At 42.9% G+C, this 23,086-nt stretch overlaps 1 protein-coding gene across 2 annotated transcripts in view; it reads left to right on the top strand.

Moving 5' to 3' along the window:
* HOXC4 (homeobox C4) overlaps positions 1-22,482 on the top strand; it is a 198,416-nt gene extending 175,934 nt beyond the window's left edge. Inside the window, exon 2 of one of the 2 annotated variants that reach the window (XR_003855578.1) lies at positions 21,203-21,323. Coding sequence is in view for 1 of the 2 variants with exons in the window: in XM_029595185.1 (XP_029451045.1) it covers positions 21,203-21,350 (148 nt within the window). In the remaining variant the exon portion in view is untranslated. Of the gene's footprint in view, positions 1-21,202 lie in introns of both variants that reach the window. The other variant, XM_029595185.1, reaches the window with a different exon arrangement.
* Positions 22,483-23,086: the final 604 nt, after the last annotated feature.

The raw sequence follows: 23,086 nt of genomic DNA, 5'->3' as shown, positions 1-23,086 counted from the left end.
CAGTAGTAGTATTAGTGTACTAAGGTCTGATGTAATAATTGCAGTGCTGCTTTTTCATAGGTGCAGTTGTTGCTGTTTGAGTTCTGGGAGTTATTGCTGTTTTGGTATGGCAGGTTTGCTATAAAAGTTCTGAATGACTTTTTGCAGAGTGTTGTATTACTTCATAGTGTGCCTGGTAATGGAAGGAGTTTGTGTCACAGTTTCGGAGGTGACAACAGAATATGAATTGTTTTTTGTAAGGTAATTAATAAGGGGAAACAGATGCTTTCAGTTCAGTCAGCCATTTCAGAGGTTACTTTCAGCCAATGTAGCATGGATTTCTTTTAATTTATACATGTCTGTATTTCTTGATTTCTACTCCCAAAAATCACAGGATATATTCATTAGACACTGTGACATGATTTTTGATTAAAAAAAAAATCTATATAATAAAGTTTAACTTTTAAAAGTATGATGTCCAATTATGTGTTTTAGTAAAGAAATGAGGATCGGATGATGGAAAAAGCCCTTTATTAAAGTATGCCCGACTCTGACCGAGTTTCGCTCTTTTATATAGAGCTGCCTCAGGGGCAATCAAATGAAGCAGGGCTGAAAAATTGCCTGCAGGGCTGATGTCACAGTATCATACATAGGCTAACCTGGTGCCTGTTGTGTCTTGAAACACTACTTGCATTAGTGTTATTATGCCGCAAAGCAACTTTAGTAAAGACGACCTCAAAAGAGGAATAACGATTTAGTACGTTGAAGCACAAAATGCTATTCACATACAGCAATGTAGCTGCAAAGTCTGTCGACAACAGTTCATGCAAGTAGTGTTTCAAGACACAACAGGCACCAGGTTAGCCTATGTATGATACTGTGACATCAGCCCTGCAGGCAATTTTTCAGCCCTGCTTCATTTGATTGCCCCTGAGGCAGCTCTATATAAAAGAGCACAACTCGGCCAGAGTCGGGCATACTTTAATACAGGGATTTTTCCATCATCCGATCCTCATTTCTTTACTGTTACACAGCCAGCTGAATCGGCTTCCGATTTGCTTCTTGGGTCCATCCCAATTATGTGTTTTTACAGGATTGTTCAGGGAGGGATGATGATGGGGTCATCATGATTGCTGCTGAGTTTATGAAAATCTCAGAAAGGGAGCATAAAGCTGAAGGTTCACCTAGGGTGTCTAATACCTTTGCACCAGCCCTGAATAGGGTAGTGTGGTGAACAGGTGAAACTATGAAACCTGAACAACTAGTTCACTTCTGAAGGCTACGATTATACACCTCATTTTCCAGGGTATAAGTCGCACAGGTGTATGAGTCGCACCCCTCTATAAATTGCCATTTTGATGAAAAAGTTAGTAGATAAGTCGCACTTATGTTTGTACAATGAGGTTAACAGCACAGGCTTAAGGATGATGAGAGAGAGAGAGAAAAAGAGAGATGATGACAGTATACAAGTTGCACCAGTGTATACGTCGCAGTCACAGAAATCGCTGAAAAAAAAGCCACTTATACACTGTAAAATACGGTAATCACATTTTATTCAAATAGGAAATAAAATGATCCTGATCATTTTATAAACTCTGCATGTCTTTAAGGGGGAGGGGAGAGGAAGAAGGGCATTTTGTGGCGAATGGTCGTCTTCCTGTCATGCATAGGTAACACAAATGACTCCTTGTAAAGGCCTTGCCTATATATCCTTTGGTTGTAAGTTATCTGTAAACCGGCACGATGTGCAAACGGTTGCCGGTATATAAAACAAAATAAATAAATATAATAATACAACCTTTTATGTTAAATATGCTCCAAATAATCTGGTTATCAGGAATGGCTAAGGTTTTTCTCTGTAGTTCATAGGTCAAATGTTTTAAATACTCTTGTACAATTACAGGTACAGTTAAATCCCCTTTACAGAAGACTGGCAAAATAATTTCTAAAGAATTTTTCTGTTATAATTTTACAGGCTATAAGCATACCCTAAAAAAAAATCCCTGAATGTATTTATTCTTGTTTTTATTTATTAAAAATGTCAAATATCATCACAAGTGAACTTGATGAAGAAAATATCACAAATCAAGCCACAATAAATAATAATAAAAAAATAAAATAAAATGAACTTCTTAAGAAAAAATGATAACTAGATGAGGTCTTTCAATAGACCTCAATGAAAAGAAAAAGGAGGGGTGACAGGACAACAACGGGAACAATACATAAGTAAAAATAAACATCATTGTCAGAAAAGACAGAAAAACATGGCCTGACAAAAACCTAGCCCCATTCATTCCCCAGCCCCAACTGACCTAGTCCGATTAGTTTTCTTAGCATTCCGAAAGTATCTTCCCTGCTCAGGCACCAAGAAAATATTGCTCACCCCACTATATCTAACCAAATATTTGCAAGGATAAAGTAATAGAAGAATAGCCTCAAGAGCCTTGTCTCTTGGTGCATTTTGAGGAAAAAAAAAAGCTTTCTCCTTTCTTGCACAATTTTAATAAGATCTGGAAGAATGTAGAGCCATCTGCCTAGGAATGATGCCCGAGAATTGCAAAAATAAAGGCATCCAGTCATATTCAAATCACGCTGAAAGACATAGGCCACTAGACGCATGGCTCTTTCTTGCACATCTTCCATCGATCTTTCCAAAATGGAGGTCAAGTCCAGGGTATCTCTTGTTGAGTCCTTCAGTCTCCTCCACCTCACTGTATTTATTGATATTAACTTACTGACTCATAAATTCCTTTAGGTAAAATTAGTGTATTGTTAAGATTTCCATGGGGGAATTTTTCACTGCTCCTTAAGGAGTCCTTTCAGGATACAGTTCTTGAAATTTGTCAACTTGTAAAATAAACTTTATGCATTATGCTGGTGCCCAAGGAGCTGGGACAAAAGCAAAATATACCCTTGGATGCAGATGCTTGGTGAAATTTTAATTTGAGGAGGTTGAAATGACCATTTACACAAATCTGAAAATATGATTTTTTTTTTAATGTTAAAATATCCTCATTTAAAAATAAAAAGGGCAGAGAGCATTTTTCTTTACATCCACACAAACTTTGTTTTTCACGGTTTGAATGAATGACACCTTCTGTTTGGAGTGTCAAGTGAGATGCCCTTTATCTGCCGCACATCTCCAAAGATCAGCATTTTATCTGACTGCTTCACACACACACACTGACCTTTCAGGTGGGGGGGGGGGGGGGAATAATCAGCTCATCTCTCAGTTACCTCTGCGAGGTAAACACTGATAGCTGCTGAAATATTTTCTCCTGTGCCCAGGGTCCTCCACAAAGTGTACGAGCTCTCTTACATCCCTCATAAAGCAGGTGCAGCCGAACTGGGGAAGAAATTTTGCTAGGGTTGAAATCCATTTAAGCTCGTTTCCTAGTTGCTGGGGAAGCTGTGCTTTTCCCCATACCCCCAGTTCTGCCTCCCCTCCCCCCTCCTTTCCCCTCCCTCACCAACCCCCATAACATCTCAATGTCCGACCTAGAGTAGTCTTTAAAAGCCCACAGCTTGCATTTCCTTACCATCACCCCCACAGTAAACATGAAGTGAGCAAACAATTTACTTAAGGTGAGATTGGATTCTGTTTATGAAAGTGCAGGTGTTGAAACCTTGATGACTGTCACTGCTGCTCACAAGGTCTCAGACGTCTCCTAACTCAACCATATTCCCCGATCTGTTATACTTTTGAAGGAAAATGTTGATAATAAGCCACTGTAGACATAAAACAAACTAACCACATCAAAGCATCAAGAAATCAGAGAAAGTTGGAGGTATTCCTAGGGCAGTTTGGCAAAAACCACAGGGAACTGTTTAAATTAACAGTCAGGGCTTAATTTGAAGGGAAACGGGGGGGGGGGGGGGTGGAATGCAGTTCTGCCACTTTTTTTCAGGTTTACAAGGCAGAGCAGCATTGGTGTTCTGCTCCAGCCCCTCCCCTCCAGGCAGCCTGCAGGGAAAAGAAGAGGAGGGGGTGAGTCTGGAGCACACAGAGAAGAGAGCACCCACTCTGCACCCTAATTCAGGCTCCCTCTTATTCTGTAGGGAAAGGAAGGGAGGGCATGTGATCCTGAAGCAGACAGCAGAGAACAGCCACTCTGCTCCCATGTCCAGCCCTGCCCTCCTGTACTGAATACACGTGCACTTTCTCGCAGTACCAGATTTCAGATTATGGCGCCCAGAGGCAGAGGACCAGAGGCAGGAGATCTTGGCCCCCAGAAATCAGAGAGCAGCAGAGGGAGTCCCCAGTTCTGCGTACCTGCATAAGTTGGTGCCCCAGGTACATGCCTTTCTCACCTCCGCCTTAATCTAGCTCAGTTTTCAGGGCAAACATATGGGATACTTTATAAACGGTGTGGCTCCTGTTATATGGTCTGTAAAATGCAGGCATAGCTATGCACACTCTCTTATGTGCATATATATTGACTTACGCACACTGCTAAAAATTTAAACCCCCGCTATTACTACTCGCTGTGACCATATTCTCTGGCAGCAGAATCCACTGCTTGATTGTGGGTTGAGTGAAGAAGTACTTTCTACGCTCTGATTTGAAAATGCTGCTTGTCAGTTTCATGGAGTGTCCCCTTGTCTTTGTTTTATCTGAAAGGATAAATAACTGTCCTTTATTTACCCATTCCATCTCACTCATGATTTTATAAGCTTGTATCATGTCCCCTCTCAGCCATTTCTTTTCCAAGCTAAAGTGCCCTAATCTATTTATTTATTTGTTTGTTTTTATTTAGATTTCTCACCCACTCAATAGGTCCAGCACTCACTCAGTAAAAACAACATACAAATCAATCCATGCAATGCAACAATTACAAACATGCAACAAACAAACATATTCTAAATGAACAATACAGCTAATACAGCAAAGAAAGATGTTCTGAAATAGCATAAAGCTAATACAACCGGCATCATATACAAAGCCAACGCCACCTCCCTAGTCAATTCTGAGGAAGCCTGGAAAAAAAAAAGCCAGCATTTTAAGCCTTTCTGAAAGTCTAAAATGTCCAGTCATTGTCTAATCTCCAAAGGAATATTATTCCAAATACTTGGAGCAATAATTTTAAACACCCAGGGGCCCCGAGCGCATGATCTGGAGAGTGGAGGGGGTGGAGGGGGAATGGCTTCCTCGGGGGCTCTTCACCATTCTCAGTGTCCAGTTCCACATTCCGGTGCACAGGCTGGCACTTATTTTGTTGGGCAGCAGCTGCACTGACTGTGGCATGCCATGGAGGAGCTGGGAGGGGATCGGGCAGAAGGTTCCCTGTTGCCCATGGGCAGCTCACTGCGAGTGGTTGCCTCCAATCTGCAAGCCCTACCCCCACCCCCCACCATCACATAGCTCCCTAGATGACCACCCTGCTCACCTCACCCTTCAGCCATCACTGCTGATGGATTTAGGTGTGAAGAGGCCTACGGTCCTTTCACTAGGTCTATGGTCCACCCAGCGGAGGACATATTGAGATCATTAAAGTAGTGAGTACACGAAATTATTTGCTATGGCACTTCCACCTAGGAGTAGCCACAATGGGAAGTCCTGTGTTTGGTTAGAAAAGCCCATGGTTATTCTGGTGAGAAGGTTAAAAGGAAAGGAGATGAAGCAGCAAGCCTCTGTCTGTGAAGGGCTTGAGGTTTGGGGAATGGGTAAACCCTGCCACCCGTCCCCATCTCTTCAGAATCTGACAGAGCCGCTTCTGGTGCCAGTGAATCCAGCAGTGGGCTAGAGAGGATAAGCAACTTCTAGCCCAGGGCTCATCCTTCCATGGGGAAGGAGGCCCCTGATCAAAGTTCAAGGTGAATGAGATCTACATAAGACGAGTGAGAGGTGAGTGCTGCAAGCCTGCCCAGAAGTAATCGTGTGGAAAGAAGAGGGCCGTGAAGGACAGATCTAACCATCTGGTGCTCTGTATCCAGTGATCCAGGAATCCAAAGGAGTCTGTGAGGAGAGCGGGAATCAAACTTTTAGAAATAATGAGGTACCATCAAGGGTCCTTGGGAGGCAGGGTGCCCATCATCTGTCAAAAGGAGCCTTAAACACCAAAAACAGGAGTGAGGGGATTCTAGGAGGGGGCACCAGAAAGGATGAGAAGTTCCCCCGCCCCCTGCTTGCAATGATTTTATTTCAACTATTTAAGTAAAGCCGTTATCTTTTGGAGCACCTACCCTTGGGTCCAGTGCCTCCTTGGTGCTAAGACCATCGAAACGCCTTGTGGCCAGAAAGCAATCCTTCCCTCCTGTCAGAGGATCCACACCAGGGACTTGCAAAACTAAACGGTGATTTCTAAAAGCCCAATGTGCGCCCAAACTGGGAGACACTCAAATATGTTGGGCCGGCGCACCCTGAGGGGATTTTAAAAGCCGCCCAAGTTTGCGAGCATCTCCCGCTGGGCGCACAAATAAAAGCTTCCAAGAAAGGGGCAGGGCATGGGCGTGGTCTGAGTGGGGCATGGGCGGGCCTGGATTTCAGCTTCAAATTAGCGCTTAAATAGTTTTGCGCCCAGGCGTGCACCGGGGTCCCCTGTTACTTCTGCTACAGAGGACGGGTAAGTAACAAAATAAAGATAAATTGATAGACCGGCGGGGTTTTAAGGGTCGGGGCTAACAGGGGAGAAGGGAGGCTTGCAAACTAGGGGGGTTTGGAAATCCTATCCCTTCCCTGGGAAAATTGGGAATGAACTGGGAAAACTGGTAATGGCATCGGTGTGCATGTCTATTAAAATCCCCCCTTTTACGTGGTAAAAGCGTCATTTGCGCGCATAAGTGCACATCCACTTAAAATTACCCATGCATGTGCACACGTTCCACTTAAAATTGCATGCACATGTATGTGCGTAGGTTATTTATTCATTTATTTTTTTAATATTCCACTTTTCAGCACTTCAAAATGTACATCAAAGGGGCCGACAAATACGCGTACATGTGTGCCCGCGTGCTGGTTTTAAAATTCACCTTTGAGTAGGGGCTGAGCCCTGGTATTATGGTCTAGGCTAACTGTGTTTATTTATTTATTTTCTTTCTATTGGATGAGGAAAAAGGATCTGAAGCATATATTTCAAGAACAGAGAGAGGAGGAGAAGACCAAGAATTGGGAGAGGAAGGGAGGAGGACTAGAAATGGGGTGAAAAAAGGGTGAGAGGACTGGGAATGTGAGAAGGGTAGAGGAGTGGGGATGGGGGAAAGAGAGGGAGAGAGAACCAGAGTTGAAGACGACTGAGAAAGGAAGAGGTACGATCAAGAATCTGGGATGGGAAAAGGAGGGAGTTTCAGACATTAAGGAAGCAGAGAGGGAAATAGGAGTTGGAGGTAGGTTCCAGGATCTGGGAAGAAGGGAGAAATAGGAAGGAAGGAAGGATGGGAGGTTCCAGAATCTGGGAAATAGAATCCAAAATTAAGGAAGATGGGATCTGAATTGTGGATGGGGGGGGGGAGGGAGTCCTGCTCCCCCTTTCATCCGCAACTCAGTCTGGCATACCTGGGCACCAATCCCTTTTCTCTTACACACACGCACACAAACCTTGCTACCATTCCCCTGTCCCCCTCTCTCGCTCTCTCACAGACACATGTCTCCCAACTGATCCCCTAATATCACCCAGCCTTTCTCCTCACCCTCCAATGATCCCCCACTCAGTCCCTTTAAGCTCCCCAAAATGATCCCCCTTTGCTATGTCTGCCCCATACTCACTCGCTCCCCTCCTGTCCCTGAATGTCAGATTAGGGAGGGAGCAGAGCAGTTCTTCTTTGCACTGCTGTGTCTGCTCCAGGCTCACAGCTCCTCTCCTGTTCCCTGCAAGCTTCCTGGGAATGTAAGGGGCTGGATCCGGAAGCAGAGGGCTGCTCTCTACTGAGATTCAGCACAGCTGGAAGGCAGTAAATCTTCAGCCAACCTGCTGCCCCATGACATTTGCTGTCCTAGAGCCCAGGTCCAGTGTGCCTATTGCAAATTCAGCCCTAAAGATTAACACCTGCTTATTATCAACAAATTCCAGAAAATGATGTTCCATGCTGTTCTTGCCATTTAGTAGAAATCCAACCATGTGAAAAAGCTGTAAATGTATTGTATTGGACTAACTTAATACATCTATGACTAGCTTTTAAGAACTGTCCTCTCTCTATCATAGGCACAGAATTTGGGATGAATCCTCTCTGAATAAGTCCCCATGTGTTGCTCTGCATCAGGCAGCTGCATGGCATCCCGCTCAGGAATAGTGCAGGGATGTGTGATGTGATTCAGCCTGGCCATATCAGCAGCCAGTCTGCAGTATATGGGCAGTCTGTTTCTTCCACAGATCTCTTTTCCTTGCCCTTTTATTACATAAAATAGGGATGGCCCAGGCACGTCCTTTCTATTTTCCCATGGTGTGCAGTCTGCCCTGGCGCTGCTTCATGGGCACTGTGAATTAAATGCCTGTCTCCATTCCTTATTCTTCCCAGTAGGGCTGGCTGTGTCTTCTCGCGTGTTTCACACCAGAGGGAAACGTTTCTCCCGAGACAGAGTGACCCAGTTTCAGTCGCTAACAGGAATCTGCTATTATTAGCTTTTACCTGCAATAGCATTTTTTTTTTTTTGTTTTTCTGAATTGCTTAGTTCACTATAAATACAGAAAGGCTGCCAATTACGTAGCAGCTTTTTTTTTTCTCTCCCTTCAATGGATTTTATTGAATGCATTTGAAAGTGTCACAGACCCTCTACCATGGCAAAGTCAGTGTGGGACCAAAATTGTCTAATAGCAAGAGCCAGGCAAGAGGTGCCGAGGTGTTATTTTATGCACAGCTTCTTTCCATAGGTAGGGCAGAGGAATGGCTGCTGAGGTAAGACCTGACAATGAGGACAATCATCAGCCCTTCTTCTCTAGAATTAGCACACTGTCTCTGGTAGGCCTGAAAGTTATCCCTTATGATAGGAAGCATGCTAATATCTCTCATCAGTGAGTGAGAAGAGGCATCCCAGATTAAATATCAGTTATTTAGGGTATATGTACATATAATTTTGCTTGCTGGGTTTTGATGGGGGGTGAGGTTTCGTTACGGTTATTCACATCAAGGGCACCTACATGGAATTGTTTTTGGGGTTTGTATGTTTTTTTTTATCATGTGCATTCTGTAAAGGTCCCATTTAGTTGTTTTCGATATTCAGCAGTCCCATCAGAAGCCTGCAGTCAACCATAAACTAGAAATGATAAAAATAGTAGAAACATTAAAATTAAATAGAGTAACATTGTATCTGGGATGCCTACCTCACAATCAGCCGCAAGACTGAGAAGTTTTCTATCCTAGGTTAATGATCGCCTATGAATAACAGGAGAGGTTCCAACATAGCAGCAGCTGGTCACCCAGTTTAGCAGGGTCGGTGGAATTAGTATTAATACCCTTTGCTTTTTTTTTCTAAAAAGTTATTCTCTCAACCTGCCATGTTTTTCAGGTCCTAATTTCAGTCCCAGCATTGACACTGCAGGGGCTTGTGATCAGAATCCACCTGGGCACCTCGGCAATGCAGAGTATGAATGTTGCATGGGAAGAATTTTCTAACTTATTTACCCTGGTAAATTGAAAATGTGCACTTAATCTGGCTAAATGTATACATGGGGGCTCCATAACACATGCCTACTTGTAGCCGAACTGAGAGGAGGCATTCCCTGAGAACATAGCATGCATAGATGTGATTTTCAAATCTGTGTGCGCTGTTTTCCAGCAAAACTCTGTCCACAGAGCACATTTCTGTGAGTCCTTTGCACCTATGGGAAACTTTCAATGGGAAAGCTCACACGTACTTTTCCTTTGAAAACTGGGTACAAGGTTGTATCCGTGGATTTTGCACCTAGACAGGCTATTGCCTGTAGGCGGTTTCTTGGCCAATCAAATCACTTTTCCCAGCTTATTTTATAATATACTAGTGAAAACTGCCCAGCTTTGCTCGGGTTGTCTGATCCTTAACAGCTATGAATTTTAAAATCAAATAAAAGTGAAAATGGTAAATGTTGTTTTATTTTGTTAAGTAATGAGAAGAAAGTACATAGAAACTTAGAGGACCTCGCTATACATTACACTGACAATATATTAGACATCTCTCATTGCCCAGCTCTAGACAGCGCTAAATAGCAATTGCTATAGAATAAGATTAAAAAGCACCGGTTCCAGTTCAGATTCGTGGGGCACTGCACTATTTGCCATCCTTCATTGAGAGAATGAACCAGTTAATCTTACCATCTGTTTCCTGTCTTTTAACCAGTTCACAACAGTGGCGTAGCCATGGGTGGGCCATGGCCCACTCACTTAGGGCTCAGGTTCACGCAATCAGGGCTGCCTGACATCAGAAGAAGAGGCTTGCAGGATGGCAGCTGCCATCCTGCAGGCCTAGACAGCGGCCAAGAAGGAAAGGGATGCTGCAGACCCCATCTCAAAGAGGCTCTTGAAGGGGTTCTAGTGGTGCCTGAAGAAGCTGCCCTATGCGTATGTGTATGTGTGTCTTTGTGGGAGCCTATGTATGTGTGGCCTACCTGTGCTGCATTTAGGAGCCCGAGAGACAGGGCTTTGTAGACAGAGCATATTGTCTTTGCACCTTCCACTGTTCAAGGCACCACTTTTTGGCCACAGACATGATGGTGTGATCAACCGACACAAGATTTTTATACATCTATAGATGAACGCACATCCTCTGGAGGATCATTATAAACTGTCAAAAATACAATAAAGAGCACAACACTTTATAGATAAAGGAGGGGAGGAAGAGGGAGGAAAGAAGGCATAAAAGTCTCCCATTAAAGGAATATTTTATTCTCATGGATCATGAAAGGAACATTTTCTATAACTTTCCTGAGGGATCAATCCAGGAAACTCCACTTATCATGCAAGAGTTGTGAGCCCTTAATGGACAACCATGGTGGATACCATTTGACGCCACAAATTAATAGCATTCTCTTTATTAAAATGTCAAATTAACACCAAGGGGTTGATATTGAAAGGATAGCCAGCTAGCTAAACTTATCCAGGATGTTCAACAGCATGGGTGTGCTTCTGAATATACCCAGATAACTTTAAAGTTAGCCATATATGTATATCCAACTAACTTTAGACCTGCTCAAACTTATCCAGCTAACTGTGAATATTGCCACTCATCTGGCTAACTTAGGCCTGGATTAATGCACTAAATATTGCATGTGATAGGAAAACGGGTGTGTGTTATGGGAGAGAGGGAGAGAGGGAGAGGGAGAGGGAGAGTGAGAGAGAGAGAGAGACTGACTGACTATAATGTCCTCACACTAGATAGGTATTTATATCTCTAGTAACTCGAGGTGAGGTTTAGGTATTAGTGTAGGGGTCAGGGGCCACTTTGACATTCAAAGTGAGACGTACGAACAGAACAGTGCTCTCTTGTGAAGATTTGATGACCTACGGAGTGAGGAAACTCACCCAAAGATGAGATTTGTGCAATGTTCTCTCAACCTAGCTTGATGGACTGTCTACTAGGGATGTGAATCGTTTTAGGACGATTAAAATTATCGTCCGATAATTTTAATATCGTCTTAAACCGTTATGGAACACAATACAATAGAGATTCTAACGATTTATCGTTATAAATCGTTAGAATCGTGAGCCGGCACACTAAAACCCCCTAAAACCCACCCCGACCCTTTAAATTAAATCCCCCACCCTCCCGAACCCCCCCCAAATGAGTTAAATAACCTGCGGGTCCAGCGGCGGTCCGGAACGGCAGCGGTCCGGAACGGGCTCCTGCTCCTGAATCTTGTTGTCTTCAGCCGGCGCCATTTTCCAAAATGGCGCCAAAAAATGGCGGCGGCCATAGACGACCACGATTGGACGGCAGGAGGTCCTTCCTGACCCCCGCTGGACTTTTGGCAAGTCTCGTGGGGGTCAGGAGGCCCCCCACAAGCTGGCCAAAAGTTCCTGGAGGTCCAGCGGGGGTCAGGGAGCGATTTCCCGCCGCGAATCGTTTTCGTACGGAAAATGGCGCCGGCAGGAGATCGACTGCAGGAGGTTGTTCAGCGAGGCGCCGGAACCCTCGCTGAACGACCTCCTGCAGTCGATCTCCTGCCGGCGCCATTTTCCGTACGAAAACGATTCGCGGCGGGAAATCGCTCCCTGACCCCCGCTGGACCTCCAGGAACTTTTGGCCAGCTTGTGGGGGGCCTCCTGACCCCCACGAGACTTGCCAAAAGTCCAGCGGGGGTCCGGAAGGACCTCCTGCCGTCCAATCGTATTCGTCTATGGCCGCCGCCATTTTTCGGCGCCATTTTGGAAAATGGCGCCGGCTGAAGACAACAAGATTCAGGAGCAGGAGCCCGTTCCGGACCGCTGCCGTTCCGGACCGCCGCTGGACCCGCAGGTTATTTAACTCATTTGGGGGGGGTTCGGGAGGGTGGGGGATTTAATTTAAAGGGTCGGGGGTGGGTTTTAGGGGGTTTTAATGTGCCGGTTTTGCGATTTTTAGATTTTTAGATTTTTCACGATTTTTCACGATTTTTCACGATATTTTACCCCCCCAAACGGCAACAATACGATTCCCTCCCCCTCCCAGCCGAAATCGATCGTTAAGACGATCGAGGACACGATTCACATCCCTACTGTCTACCTGGGTTACATCAAGCTAGGTTGAAAGAAAATTGCACAAATCTCATCTTTGGGTGAGTTTCCTCACTCCGAAGGTCATCAAATCTTCACAAGAGAGCACTGTTCTCTTCATACGTCTCACTTTGAATGTCATAGTGGCCCCTAACCCCTACACTAATACCTAAACCTCACGTCGAGTTACTAGGTGGGCCTCCCATAGAGATATAAATACTTATCTAGTGTGAGGACATTATAGTCAGTCAGTCTCTCTCTCTCTCTCTCTCTCACTCATGTGACAATGCCAGCCCCCATAAGTGGCGGCTGCTGAATAGGGCCGAATATTCAGATATTGTCACTACTTTACTTATCTGGTTAAGTGGCACTGAATATCGACCTCCAAATGTAAATTTGACCATGCTGGGTCAGACCAAGGGTCCATCAAGCCCAGCATCCTGTTTCCAACAAAGGCCAAACCAAGCCACAAGAACCTGGCAATTACCCAAACACTAAGAAGATCCCATGCTACTGATGCAATTAATAGCAGTGGCTATTCCCTAAGTAAACGTGATTAATAGCCGTTAATAGAATTTTCTCCGATTAGTCTTAAATGTTCTACTTGCTAACTTCATGGAATGTCCCCTAGTCCTTCTATTATTCGAAAGTGTAAATAACCAATTCACATCTACTCGTTCAAGACCTCTCATGATCTTAAAGACCTCTATCATATCCCCCCTCAGCCGTCTCTTCTCCAAGCTGAACAGCGCTAACCTCTTCAGCCTTTCCTCATAGGGGAGCTGTTCCATCCCCTTTATCATTTTGGTTGCCCTTCTCTGTACCTTCTCCATCGCAACTATCTTTTTTGAGATTCGGCAACCAGAATTGTACACAGTATTCAAGGTGCCGTCTCACCATGGAGCGATATAGAGGCATTATGACATTTTCCATTTTATTAACCATTCCCTTCCTAATAATTCCTAACATTCTGTTTGCTTTTTTGACTGCCGCAACACACAGAGCCGACGATTTTAAAGTATTATCCACTATGATGCCTAGATCTTTTTCCTGGGTGGTAGCTCCTAATATGGAACCTAACATCGTGTAACTACAGCAAGGGTTAATTTTCCCTATATGCAACACCTTGCACTTGTCCACATTAAATTTCTTCTGCCATTTGGATGCCCAATCTTCCAGTCTTGCAAGGTCCTCCTGTAATGTATCACAATCCACTTGTAGCTGTGTTGGGCCATTTTCTTTTCACTGTATCTAGAAGTGCACCTCTATGATGTCACTGATCATTACGAAAGCAGTTGAACTCTGTGACCTCAGTCACATCAAATTGGCCAGGGATTCATCATTCCATTCTAATCCTAGAGCAGGGCTCAGAGTTCTAAATGACAAAACAGGAATTTATTAAGTAGTCCCTAGAAGATGCTCTCGTGATTCCACAAATAAATAGTCGTATATGATGGCTGTTGAGCTTCTAATTATCTATTTATATCTGTCTATAGAGAGAGACAGAGAGAGAATCTAATATATTTTTAGCATGTCAGATACTTGCAGCTATCCATGTAACTTGTCTCTCTGCCCATCTATCTAGGGGCTATCTATCTGTCTGCCTGTCTGTAGATACTTTTCCTTTGTCTCATTTTATCCAGCTTCAATTTTCTCAATTTACTTTGTTTAAAAAATAAGAAACTTCCATATCGCCCCAGCAATGTCTCCTTTCAGCAGCTCATCAGCCACACTTCCCTTTTGGCACTGAGTATGTGTAAGGGAAGAGGGAAGAGAAAACATTCCAGCCCTGAGGACCATAGGGGGGAGGGCAAAGCAGGAGCATAGTTTGTAGAGCAGAGGTCTCCAAAGAATTCATGGACTAGGCTGCTCTATTTGTGCAGCAGACAGGACATAAAAATGTACTGTGTCATGCTTCATAGTTATAATAACATAAGCAAACATTGTATTGTAAGGTTAGCAATGGTTCAAAGCCCACTTTTTGGGCAAATCACATTGTCATCCTTTGTCTCAGGCACCCACTTAGAATATAAGCTCTTTCTAGCAGGGACTGTTTCTACCTCTATGTAATTTGCTGTCAAGCATTCTGCATTTCTGCTGTATAGAGGCTGGAATAAACACATACAACATTGTGGGGTGAGGGAAAAAGAAGACCTGTGGAGAAGACCTGATCATATTTAGTCAATTATTTGTTTGTGATGATAATAAAAGCTAAAAAAAAATAAAATAAATAAATCTTGGTTATCAGCCAATTATGATCTTTGGTCAAACATATTATTTTATGATCCCAAAAAGTTGATTACAGTAAACCTTTGGATTGCTGCCTATTATTAATTAGAATCTCAGCAAAATCTCACAAGATAGTATAACAGTTAACCCTTAAGAGCTCATTCAGTTTTATTTATTTGGACATGGTAGTGCAGACGTTAAAGTATAGAAATGCAAATCTGAAACCCCCAATTTGAAACTCTTCTACTCTTGTCATTCTGTGACCTTGAGCAAGTCACTTTTGGGTAGGGAACTTATACCCATGTAATTTATTTTCTACAGTACCACCTACACTAATAATGTTATATAACAGTACTTTTTAAAATCTAATTTAGTCTAACAATTAGTCTAATAATTTAGTCTAATTATTAAAGAACTGCTGGTTTTTAGATTGCAGTCACCATGTAGTGTAAGAGAATAAATTATTTATTTATTTATTTGTTTGTTTGTTTATTTATTTATTTGTTGAGTTTTATATACCGTCATTCAGTAGAGCCATCACAACGGTTTACAAAAGTATACATTTTTCTTAGCAGTTGTGTAACAGAAAAGCAATGTGAATGTTATACATTTTCTTAGCAGTTGTGCAACAGTAAAAACAATTTGAACAATATCAGAAATACGCATATCAAGTCCAGAGAGCATTATTAGGTTTGATGAGGAGGGTATGCAGGTTCAGGGTGAAGAGAATGTATTAAGAGGTTTACAACTGAGAGTTCAGTTGAGAGTTGGAATGATCAGACGTCTGAAGGTCAATGTAGAATTTGCGGAACATTAGTGTTTTTAGGTCTTTTTTGAATATTTTTAGGTCGTGTTGGGTTCTCAGGAATTTAGGTAGGGTGTTCTAAAGTTTAGATGAGGCAATTGAAAAGGCTCTTTCTCTTGTGGTTGCCAGATGCGCATCTTTGATAGGGGGAATGTTTAGGTAACCTGAGTTATTAGAGCGTAGGTTTCTTGGAGGATTTTGAGGGATTATGGTTAGGGTGTTAAGACCTTGATGATCATTGTTTAGGATTTTGTGGATTATGGTCATTGATTTGTAAGCAATACGTGCAGTAATAGGGAGCCAGTGAAGTGAGGTCAATATTGGTGTTATGTGTTCACTTCTTTTTGTTCCAGTTAGGACTCTGGCAGCTGAGTTCTGCAGTATTTGGAGTGGTTTGAGGGTTGAAAAAGGTATTCCAATTAGTAAGGAGTTGCAATAGTCGAAGGTGGAGAAGATAAGAAGTTGTAGTACAGTTCTGAAATCGTAGGGGTTGAGAAATGGTTTCAGGTGTCTTAGGGTTAGGAGTCTGTGATATCCTTCTTTAGTTTTATTTGCTATGTGGTTCTTGAAAGAAAGTTCTTTATCAATGATAACTCCGAGGTTCCTGGTGTGGGTGGTAGGGAGTATAGTTATCATTTGTTTGTCAAGTATTGTCAGGGGTGGTGGAGTTGAATTGGGTTTTTTATCCATGAGTATTATTTCAGTTTTGTCAAAGTTGATTATGAGTTTCAGGGAATTTAGGAGATGTTTCATTGAGATAAGTAGTTCTGAGGTTTTCTTGTAGGTGTCGTCAATCAAATTTTGTATGGGAATGAGGAGCTGAATGTCATCAGCATAGAGGAAGTGTGTGATTTCATATTCTTTTAGTATTTGGCAGATGGGGAGAAGGTATATGTTGAAAACATATACCTTCTCCCCATCTCCCCATCTCCCCACCGGAGTCCCTTGCGGGACTCCGGTGTTGAAGTTGATTGTTTTTGATAGGTTGTTGTTGATTAATACTTGGTATGTTCGATCAGATAAATAGGAAGAAAACCAACGTAAGGTATTGCCAGTTAAACCAATTTGGGATAGTCGCTCCAATAGTATATTGTGGTTCACTGTGTCGAAGGCGGCTGAAAGGTCAAGAAGAATGAGCAAGAATTTTTCACCTTTGTCAAAGCCTCTTATAACAATGTCATTTAGGGAGATGAGGAGAGATTCCGTGTTTAGGTTTTTTCTAAAACCATATTGGGATGGAGGTAGGATGCTGTTTGTCTCCAGGTAGTCATCTAGTTGAGTGTGTATGACTTTTTCAATGGTTTTGGCTATGAACGAAAGGTTTGAAATGGGACGGTAGTTGGTAAGGATTTCTGAATCTAGGTTGTTCTTTTTAAGAATTGGTTTGATGACAACAGATTTGAGGCATTTGGGGTAGTTGCCTTCGGTCAGTGATAAATTGACAATTTTGGTGATGGTTTTTGATATGGTAGGTTTAATTGATTTGAGGGTTGTTATTGGGATGTTGTCTAATGGACGGCTGGCGGGGTTCATTTTATTTATTATAGATTGAATTTCAATGGTGGAGGCAGTGTCAAAGTTGACCATGATGAGGTTATCTTGTTGTTAAGTTTGGTGTTCTGGTTGTTGTTGGTTATGTTGGATTGGATTAGATGAGATATTTTGTTGTTGAAGAAATCAGCAAAGTCATCGCTTCCATGTTTGGTGCATGAAAACTCTTGGGTGGTTTTGGTAAGTTTCTGAACTATTGTGAATAACATTCTTGGGTTATGATGAAATTTGGAGATTTTGTTGGAGAAGAATTCCTTTTTCGCATTGTTGATGATATTTTTATATTGAGCTAAGTTGTTCCGATAATTATTTAGTGTGGTAGTATTTTTGTTTTTTCTCCATTCTCTTTCTTTTTTTCGGAGTATGTGTTTGGCAGTTCTGATATTTTCATTATACCATTGGTTGTTGTGTTTGGGTTGTTGTTTAGTCTTTGTAATAATGGGATTGATGTTATCTGCAACTTGTTTTGTGATGTTTAGCCATGATGAGGTAGCGTTCTCAGAGCTAGATAGATTGATGTAGTTTAATTCGGATTGAAGAGTTTTTTGTAAAGGTTCTATGTTGAATGGTGGAAGGTAGGATATTTTGTTTGGGGTAATTTGAGGAGGTTTAAGGTTGATGATGGTATGTAAGTTAGCTTGGATTAGATGGTGGTCGGACCAGGGTATCTCTGTGGTGTGGGCAGAGAATGATTTCCAGATTTCAGTGTTGACAAAAATGAGGTCAATTGTGTGGCCTGCTTTATGAGTTGGAGATTGGATTATTTGTTCTAGATATAGAGTTGATAGTGCATCAATGATAGTTTGACAGGTTTTTGAGTGAGTTGGTAAGTTGAAATGTATGTTGAAGTCACCAAGTATGATTATGGGTTTGTTGAGGGAGATGTTGTTCATAATATATTCAATTAGAGGTGAGCAGTTTTTATCGAGTGCTCCTGGAGGACAGTAAATGAGGCATATTTGCAGTTTTGGTGAGTCATATAAAGCAATGGTGGAGGAATGTTAGATGAGCAAAGTGTTAGTTGCAGGCTTTTTTTTAGATATAAGCATTAAGCCACCTCCTTTTTTATTTATAATACAGTCTAGTTACTCAAGGTTATCGTGGGCGTTTGATTGCTGCCTTCATATAGTGCAGAGAGAGCTGTGATGTCACCGGTAACATGCCATAAATCCCATCCAACAGCAACACTTTTGCTTTTCTTGCTCATTGATGCGAGGAGCCAACTTAACAACAAGCATAAAATAAAATCAGAAAACCTTATTTTTTATGATGCTTTCTGACCTGCCTAACTTCTCCATTGAACAAACCTGCTCTCTGCATGTCATAGTTGGGAAAACATCGTAACTGTCCATCCATTTGTACAGAAATTGTACGCAGAGATCTGTACAGTAACATAAGGGATAGTGACATTAGAAAAAGGGGTTGACCACTAGAATTGTAGAACTTGTGATGGAATTCAGATATTGTCTGGGACTAGCATCTATACTTCTTCCATAAGGAGCCCTGGGATCTGGGAAGGGCAATTTTCAACGCTATTTACATTTGTAAAAAGGCTTGCTGAGAAGTTCCCTCCCTCAGTGCGGCTTACGCTACATGCAATGTTCCTCAGAGCACATACTTTAAGCCATATTTCAAGGAGGCATTCCTGTGAATGTCAAGGCCAGATTTTAAGATTATGGTGCCCATATGCAAAGGACTGCCGGGAGGGAGAAGAGGGTCACCCTTGGAAATCAAAGAGCAGCAAAGGGAGTCCACGTTTCTGGATGCTTTCAGAACTGGTGCCCTAGGCTCCTACCTTTGTTGCCCACGCCTAAATCCGGCAGTGCTTAGGGGGCAATTTTTATAACAGCCTATACGCTTGCACAGTCCATGGGGGCTTTTCCCCGTGAACCTTGCTCCAGTTGTCAAATGGAAGGAACAAACACCCTTCCCCTTTCAAAGCTGCCCCCGGAAAAAAAGAACCTGCAGATTCTTTTTCCTTTCCAAACAACATGCGTGGGCTTTAAAATGCAAAACTGCATGCAATTGTTGCATTACCAGCCCTGCATGACATTGTCATTATAGGCGGAATAGAAATGTTGTAAATAAATAAATAAATCCCCATTCCCAGGAACACATCAGTTTTCAAAGAGCCCTTTTTATCCAGGTAAAAAAACCTTTTTTTTAAATTACCCCAACCATGTCTGAAGTGCTCCCAGCAATTCAGTTTAATGTCTCATTCGAAAGACAGCAATCTCAGCTGCATAGTACGGCCGAACATCATTCCAGGAAGGGAAATTGCATCAGCACTGACACGGGCCTCAGGGGTTCGGAGAGAAGAGTGCCCTTCAAGAGCGTACTGGGATAGTGCTGGTTTATCTGGAAGAGCACTCCCCCGGCACTGTCTGGGGACATTGGGTCAGTACTGGTTCAGATGAAAAAAAGTGTCCCCTATAGCATTATGGATCCATGACCCAGGAGTGGACAAGAAGCTCAGCAGTTTAAAGTGCAAAGCCATTGGGTGGGGGGCGGGGAATGACAGAGATACAAGCATGGGCAAGCAGCAGATAAAGAGACAGGAAGATTGCCATTCTCTCCTACCATCTAGGTTGGGGGGGGGGGGAGGGCATACAGGCTCAGAGATCAGAATGGAGGTGACGGATGAAGAAAGGAGCAAGGATCACAAAGGGGATGGGGGTTGGAGATGGAGAATGAGGAAGGAGCAAATATGCTTGCCTGGGCAAGTAAAATGCCCGTTTACAGTTCTGGCTGGCTCTGGAACATTGGATCAGTTCTGACTCATAGGGAAAAGTGTTCCCTATTTATTGATTTATTCATAATCTTCTTATAGTTTGCTTTTTCCAAGTACACTTGTTTATTGTGGATTACAATCACACGTCCATAATTATAAAATAAAAGACAAGAAAATACATTGAAAAATAATTGAATTATTCCTTATCCCCCTAACTTAATGCTGGGACATTGGGTCACTACTAGTCCAGATGGAAGAGTGTCCCATAGCAGCTTGTTGGGTCATTAAGTCCATTGGATCAGTACTGGCTGAGAATAGCTTCCTGCAGTGCCCAGTACTTGACAATCTCCCATCCAAGTAGCAACTAAGTTTCATCCACCTTAGCTTCTGAGATCAGCATTCCTGTTGCTATGAAATTCTGCACAATGGGAAATGATGCCAATTTGATTGCTTGATTATACTGTTATTGCCTTGTAGTGCACATTAATTAGAAGATTAGGAAGAATCAAATTCCCTCTCAATGACATAGTTATGCATTCCCCTTTTCACCAACGGTATTTAATTGTTGCCCAGGGGAGCCAATACAAAAGATCCTTGGAAATTATTGAGGTCTATGGTTGGTATATGGTTAGTAATAGATCGGAAACTGCACTACATCTGCATTTTAAAATGCATAGAGACATGATTAGTGGGAAAGATTTAAAACAGGAATCCCAAATATGTCTTTAGAGATATGCTGTACTTAGTGCTCATCTGTTATACCTTATATCCGACATTGGATTCCCCTTAGAAGTCTGTGCATGAAGACAGACACGGGTGGTCTACCCCATTAGAGAAAAATGTAAGGAGATCTGTAACATCTTAAAAAAAGAAAAGCTCTGATTCCCAACTGCGGTTTGCAGCCGCCTCTGCACTGGAAAGATGGCAGCACTGAATTGTTCCTGCAAACTGCTGAAAAGGCACATATGGCTAGTGCAAGGGAAGTTCAGTGACCTGCTCAGGGCCAAATGTGAGCGCAGTTAGAGACGGGGCTGGAACCAGAGCTCCCCGCTTTAACCACCAAGCCTCTACCGGGCCATCAGTTCATGTGGCTGGGCTATTTGCCAAGCCTGTGTTGTAATGCAAGCAGCTACAAGTCCAGAAACTGTTCCCATTTATTTTACTCAAGCGGGGGAGCTCAGAGGCCTTGCAGTGCAGGTAATGTCAGCAGGCACTTGGTAGCCTCAAAGTCTGCTTGACAATAATTAAAGATTAAAAAAAAAAACCCTGCTGGATTTATCTCAAAATGCTTCTGCTTTGTTTTATTTCAGATGCGGACTGCCAAGAGAATCCCTGCCCAGGAGTGTGCAGGGGAAGGACCTTGTGGCAAGGCATTTGCATGATCGTCACCTCACCGTGGTCAGAGGCATCCATCGGACATGTCCTTCTCGGAGGCGTTTCACTCTCCCTGTGCTCTGACATCCTTTGACAACAGGAAGTGCTCACAGACGGCCCTGGAGACAGCGTGCGCAAACGAAGCGGCCTGGAGACAGCGTGCGCAAACGAAGCGGCCTGGCAGGCTACACGGATCAACAACGCAGCCCAGATCGCTGTGGACGCCCGGAACCCGAGAGCCCACCGATCTCTCTCTCTCTTTCTCCTCACTTTTTGTAACAACAACCCCCGCCCCCCTTCACTTTTTATCCCTCCCTCACGCCTCCCATCCCCAAATTACATTTTTCTTGCCTGAAGGCTTTCGGTTTAATGTCTTGCAGATGTGGCTGACCCAAGAGCTGCAGCCACTCCCCGGTGCCTTAACGGACAGCTACTGAAGGGGCTCGGCCGCCCTCCCTCCCCCATCCCCCAGGCGTGAACCGCTCTCAGGATAGCCATCACTAGCCCCCCTTCAAACATCTTACGATAAGCAAATGTATGTTTTAGCGGGGCTCGAATGGCTACTTAAAGAGTCGTGTTTAGATCCAGCCAGCCGCCCGGGTAATAAATGAGGTTTTAAGATCCAATTTCCGTCTGTTATACCGAGGCCAGGGTTTATGTCACAACAACCTGACACTTAACGCCAAGTGCCACGTTTGCCTGTCCATTTAAAAGTTAATTTGTCAAGAAATATCTTTCGGGAAGTTTCCCTGCGATCCGAAATGATGCTATTCCCTTTCAGAGTGTTGTTAGCATTTTCATTTGTTACCTGATTCACAGAGAATCTACTTCAACATCTCAAAACAGTCTTGAGTGGGTGTATGCGCTGCTGTTTGGGTGGAGAAGGGAGCAATTAAGCATTTCTTCATTGTTTTCCTTGGCACTGCTCTGGGGAAATTCACGAGAAGGGCTGCCCTAACTGTTTAATCTATAAACAGTCTATTTACAAGGCTGTTACGAATTGCCATTATATCATGCCATGTAATAAATATATATTTCGGTATGTTATATAACGGCAGTTTTTGGTTTTGTTTTTTTTAAATACCGGTTAATTAAAACATGTGCTATTCTTACGGCGGCTGTTGATGTTAATCACTTAAATAATTAGTCTCCTTATGCCTTTTATAATGATTTGATGTACTCTTGAAAGAGTGCGTAATAAAATATTTTAAGCGCGTTACTGTCTGTGTCTCTTCTCGGGGGGGGGGGGAGGGGGATTGGTTCTAGAGAAGTGAAATTATGTGCTAACTTCACTAGGATATAGGAAAGGAATTGGGTTGCTACCACTGGTATCTAAAAGTTGTGTATAAGCGACAACTCTGCTAGCCCCCTGAGGGGGGAAAAAAAATCTCAATACTTTTCATTATATTAGCTAAATTAAATACGTGTCTGCTAATAACGGAAGTAAAAAGTTGTTAATCAAGCATATGATCCCATACAATAAAGGGAATAATTGGAAAATATATCCAATTTATCTATCCAGCGTCTCAAACGGTCTCTTTATCACTTAGATGGACAGAGTATAATTGCTGCGCCGAAAGCCATCAATCTTCAGTGCTGGGCTTCCTGTACAGAGTACAAACTATTACTGTCATATTAGGACATTAGAATATCAAGATCAATGGCATTTTAAACGCACTTCAGTTATGGGCAATTGGGGACAATAAAAACAAAGACACATTGATGAAAGAGTGCCAAATGATCTGGCGACTAAAATAAACCATAAATAACCTGCTCTTCCCAAAATGTGAAGCGAGAGGCGCAGGTCGGCTGCTGGACTT

The sequence above is a fragment of the Rhinatrema bivittatum genome, chromosome 3 (genome assembly GCF_901001135.1).
Source record: "Rhinatrema bivittatum chromosome 3, aRhiBiv1.1, whole genome shotgun sequence".
Taxonomy (NCBI): domain Eukaryota; kingdom Metazoa; phylum Chordata; class Amphibia; order Gymnophiona; family Rhinatrematidae; genus Rhinatrema; species Rhinatrema bivittatum.
This window is presented reverse-complemented; position numbering and strand designations above follow the sequence as displayed.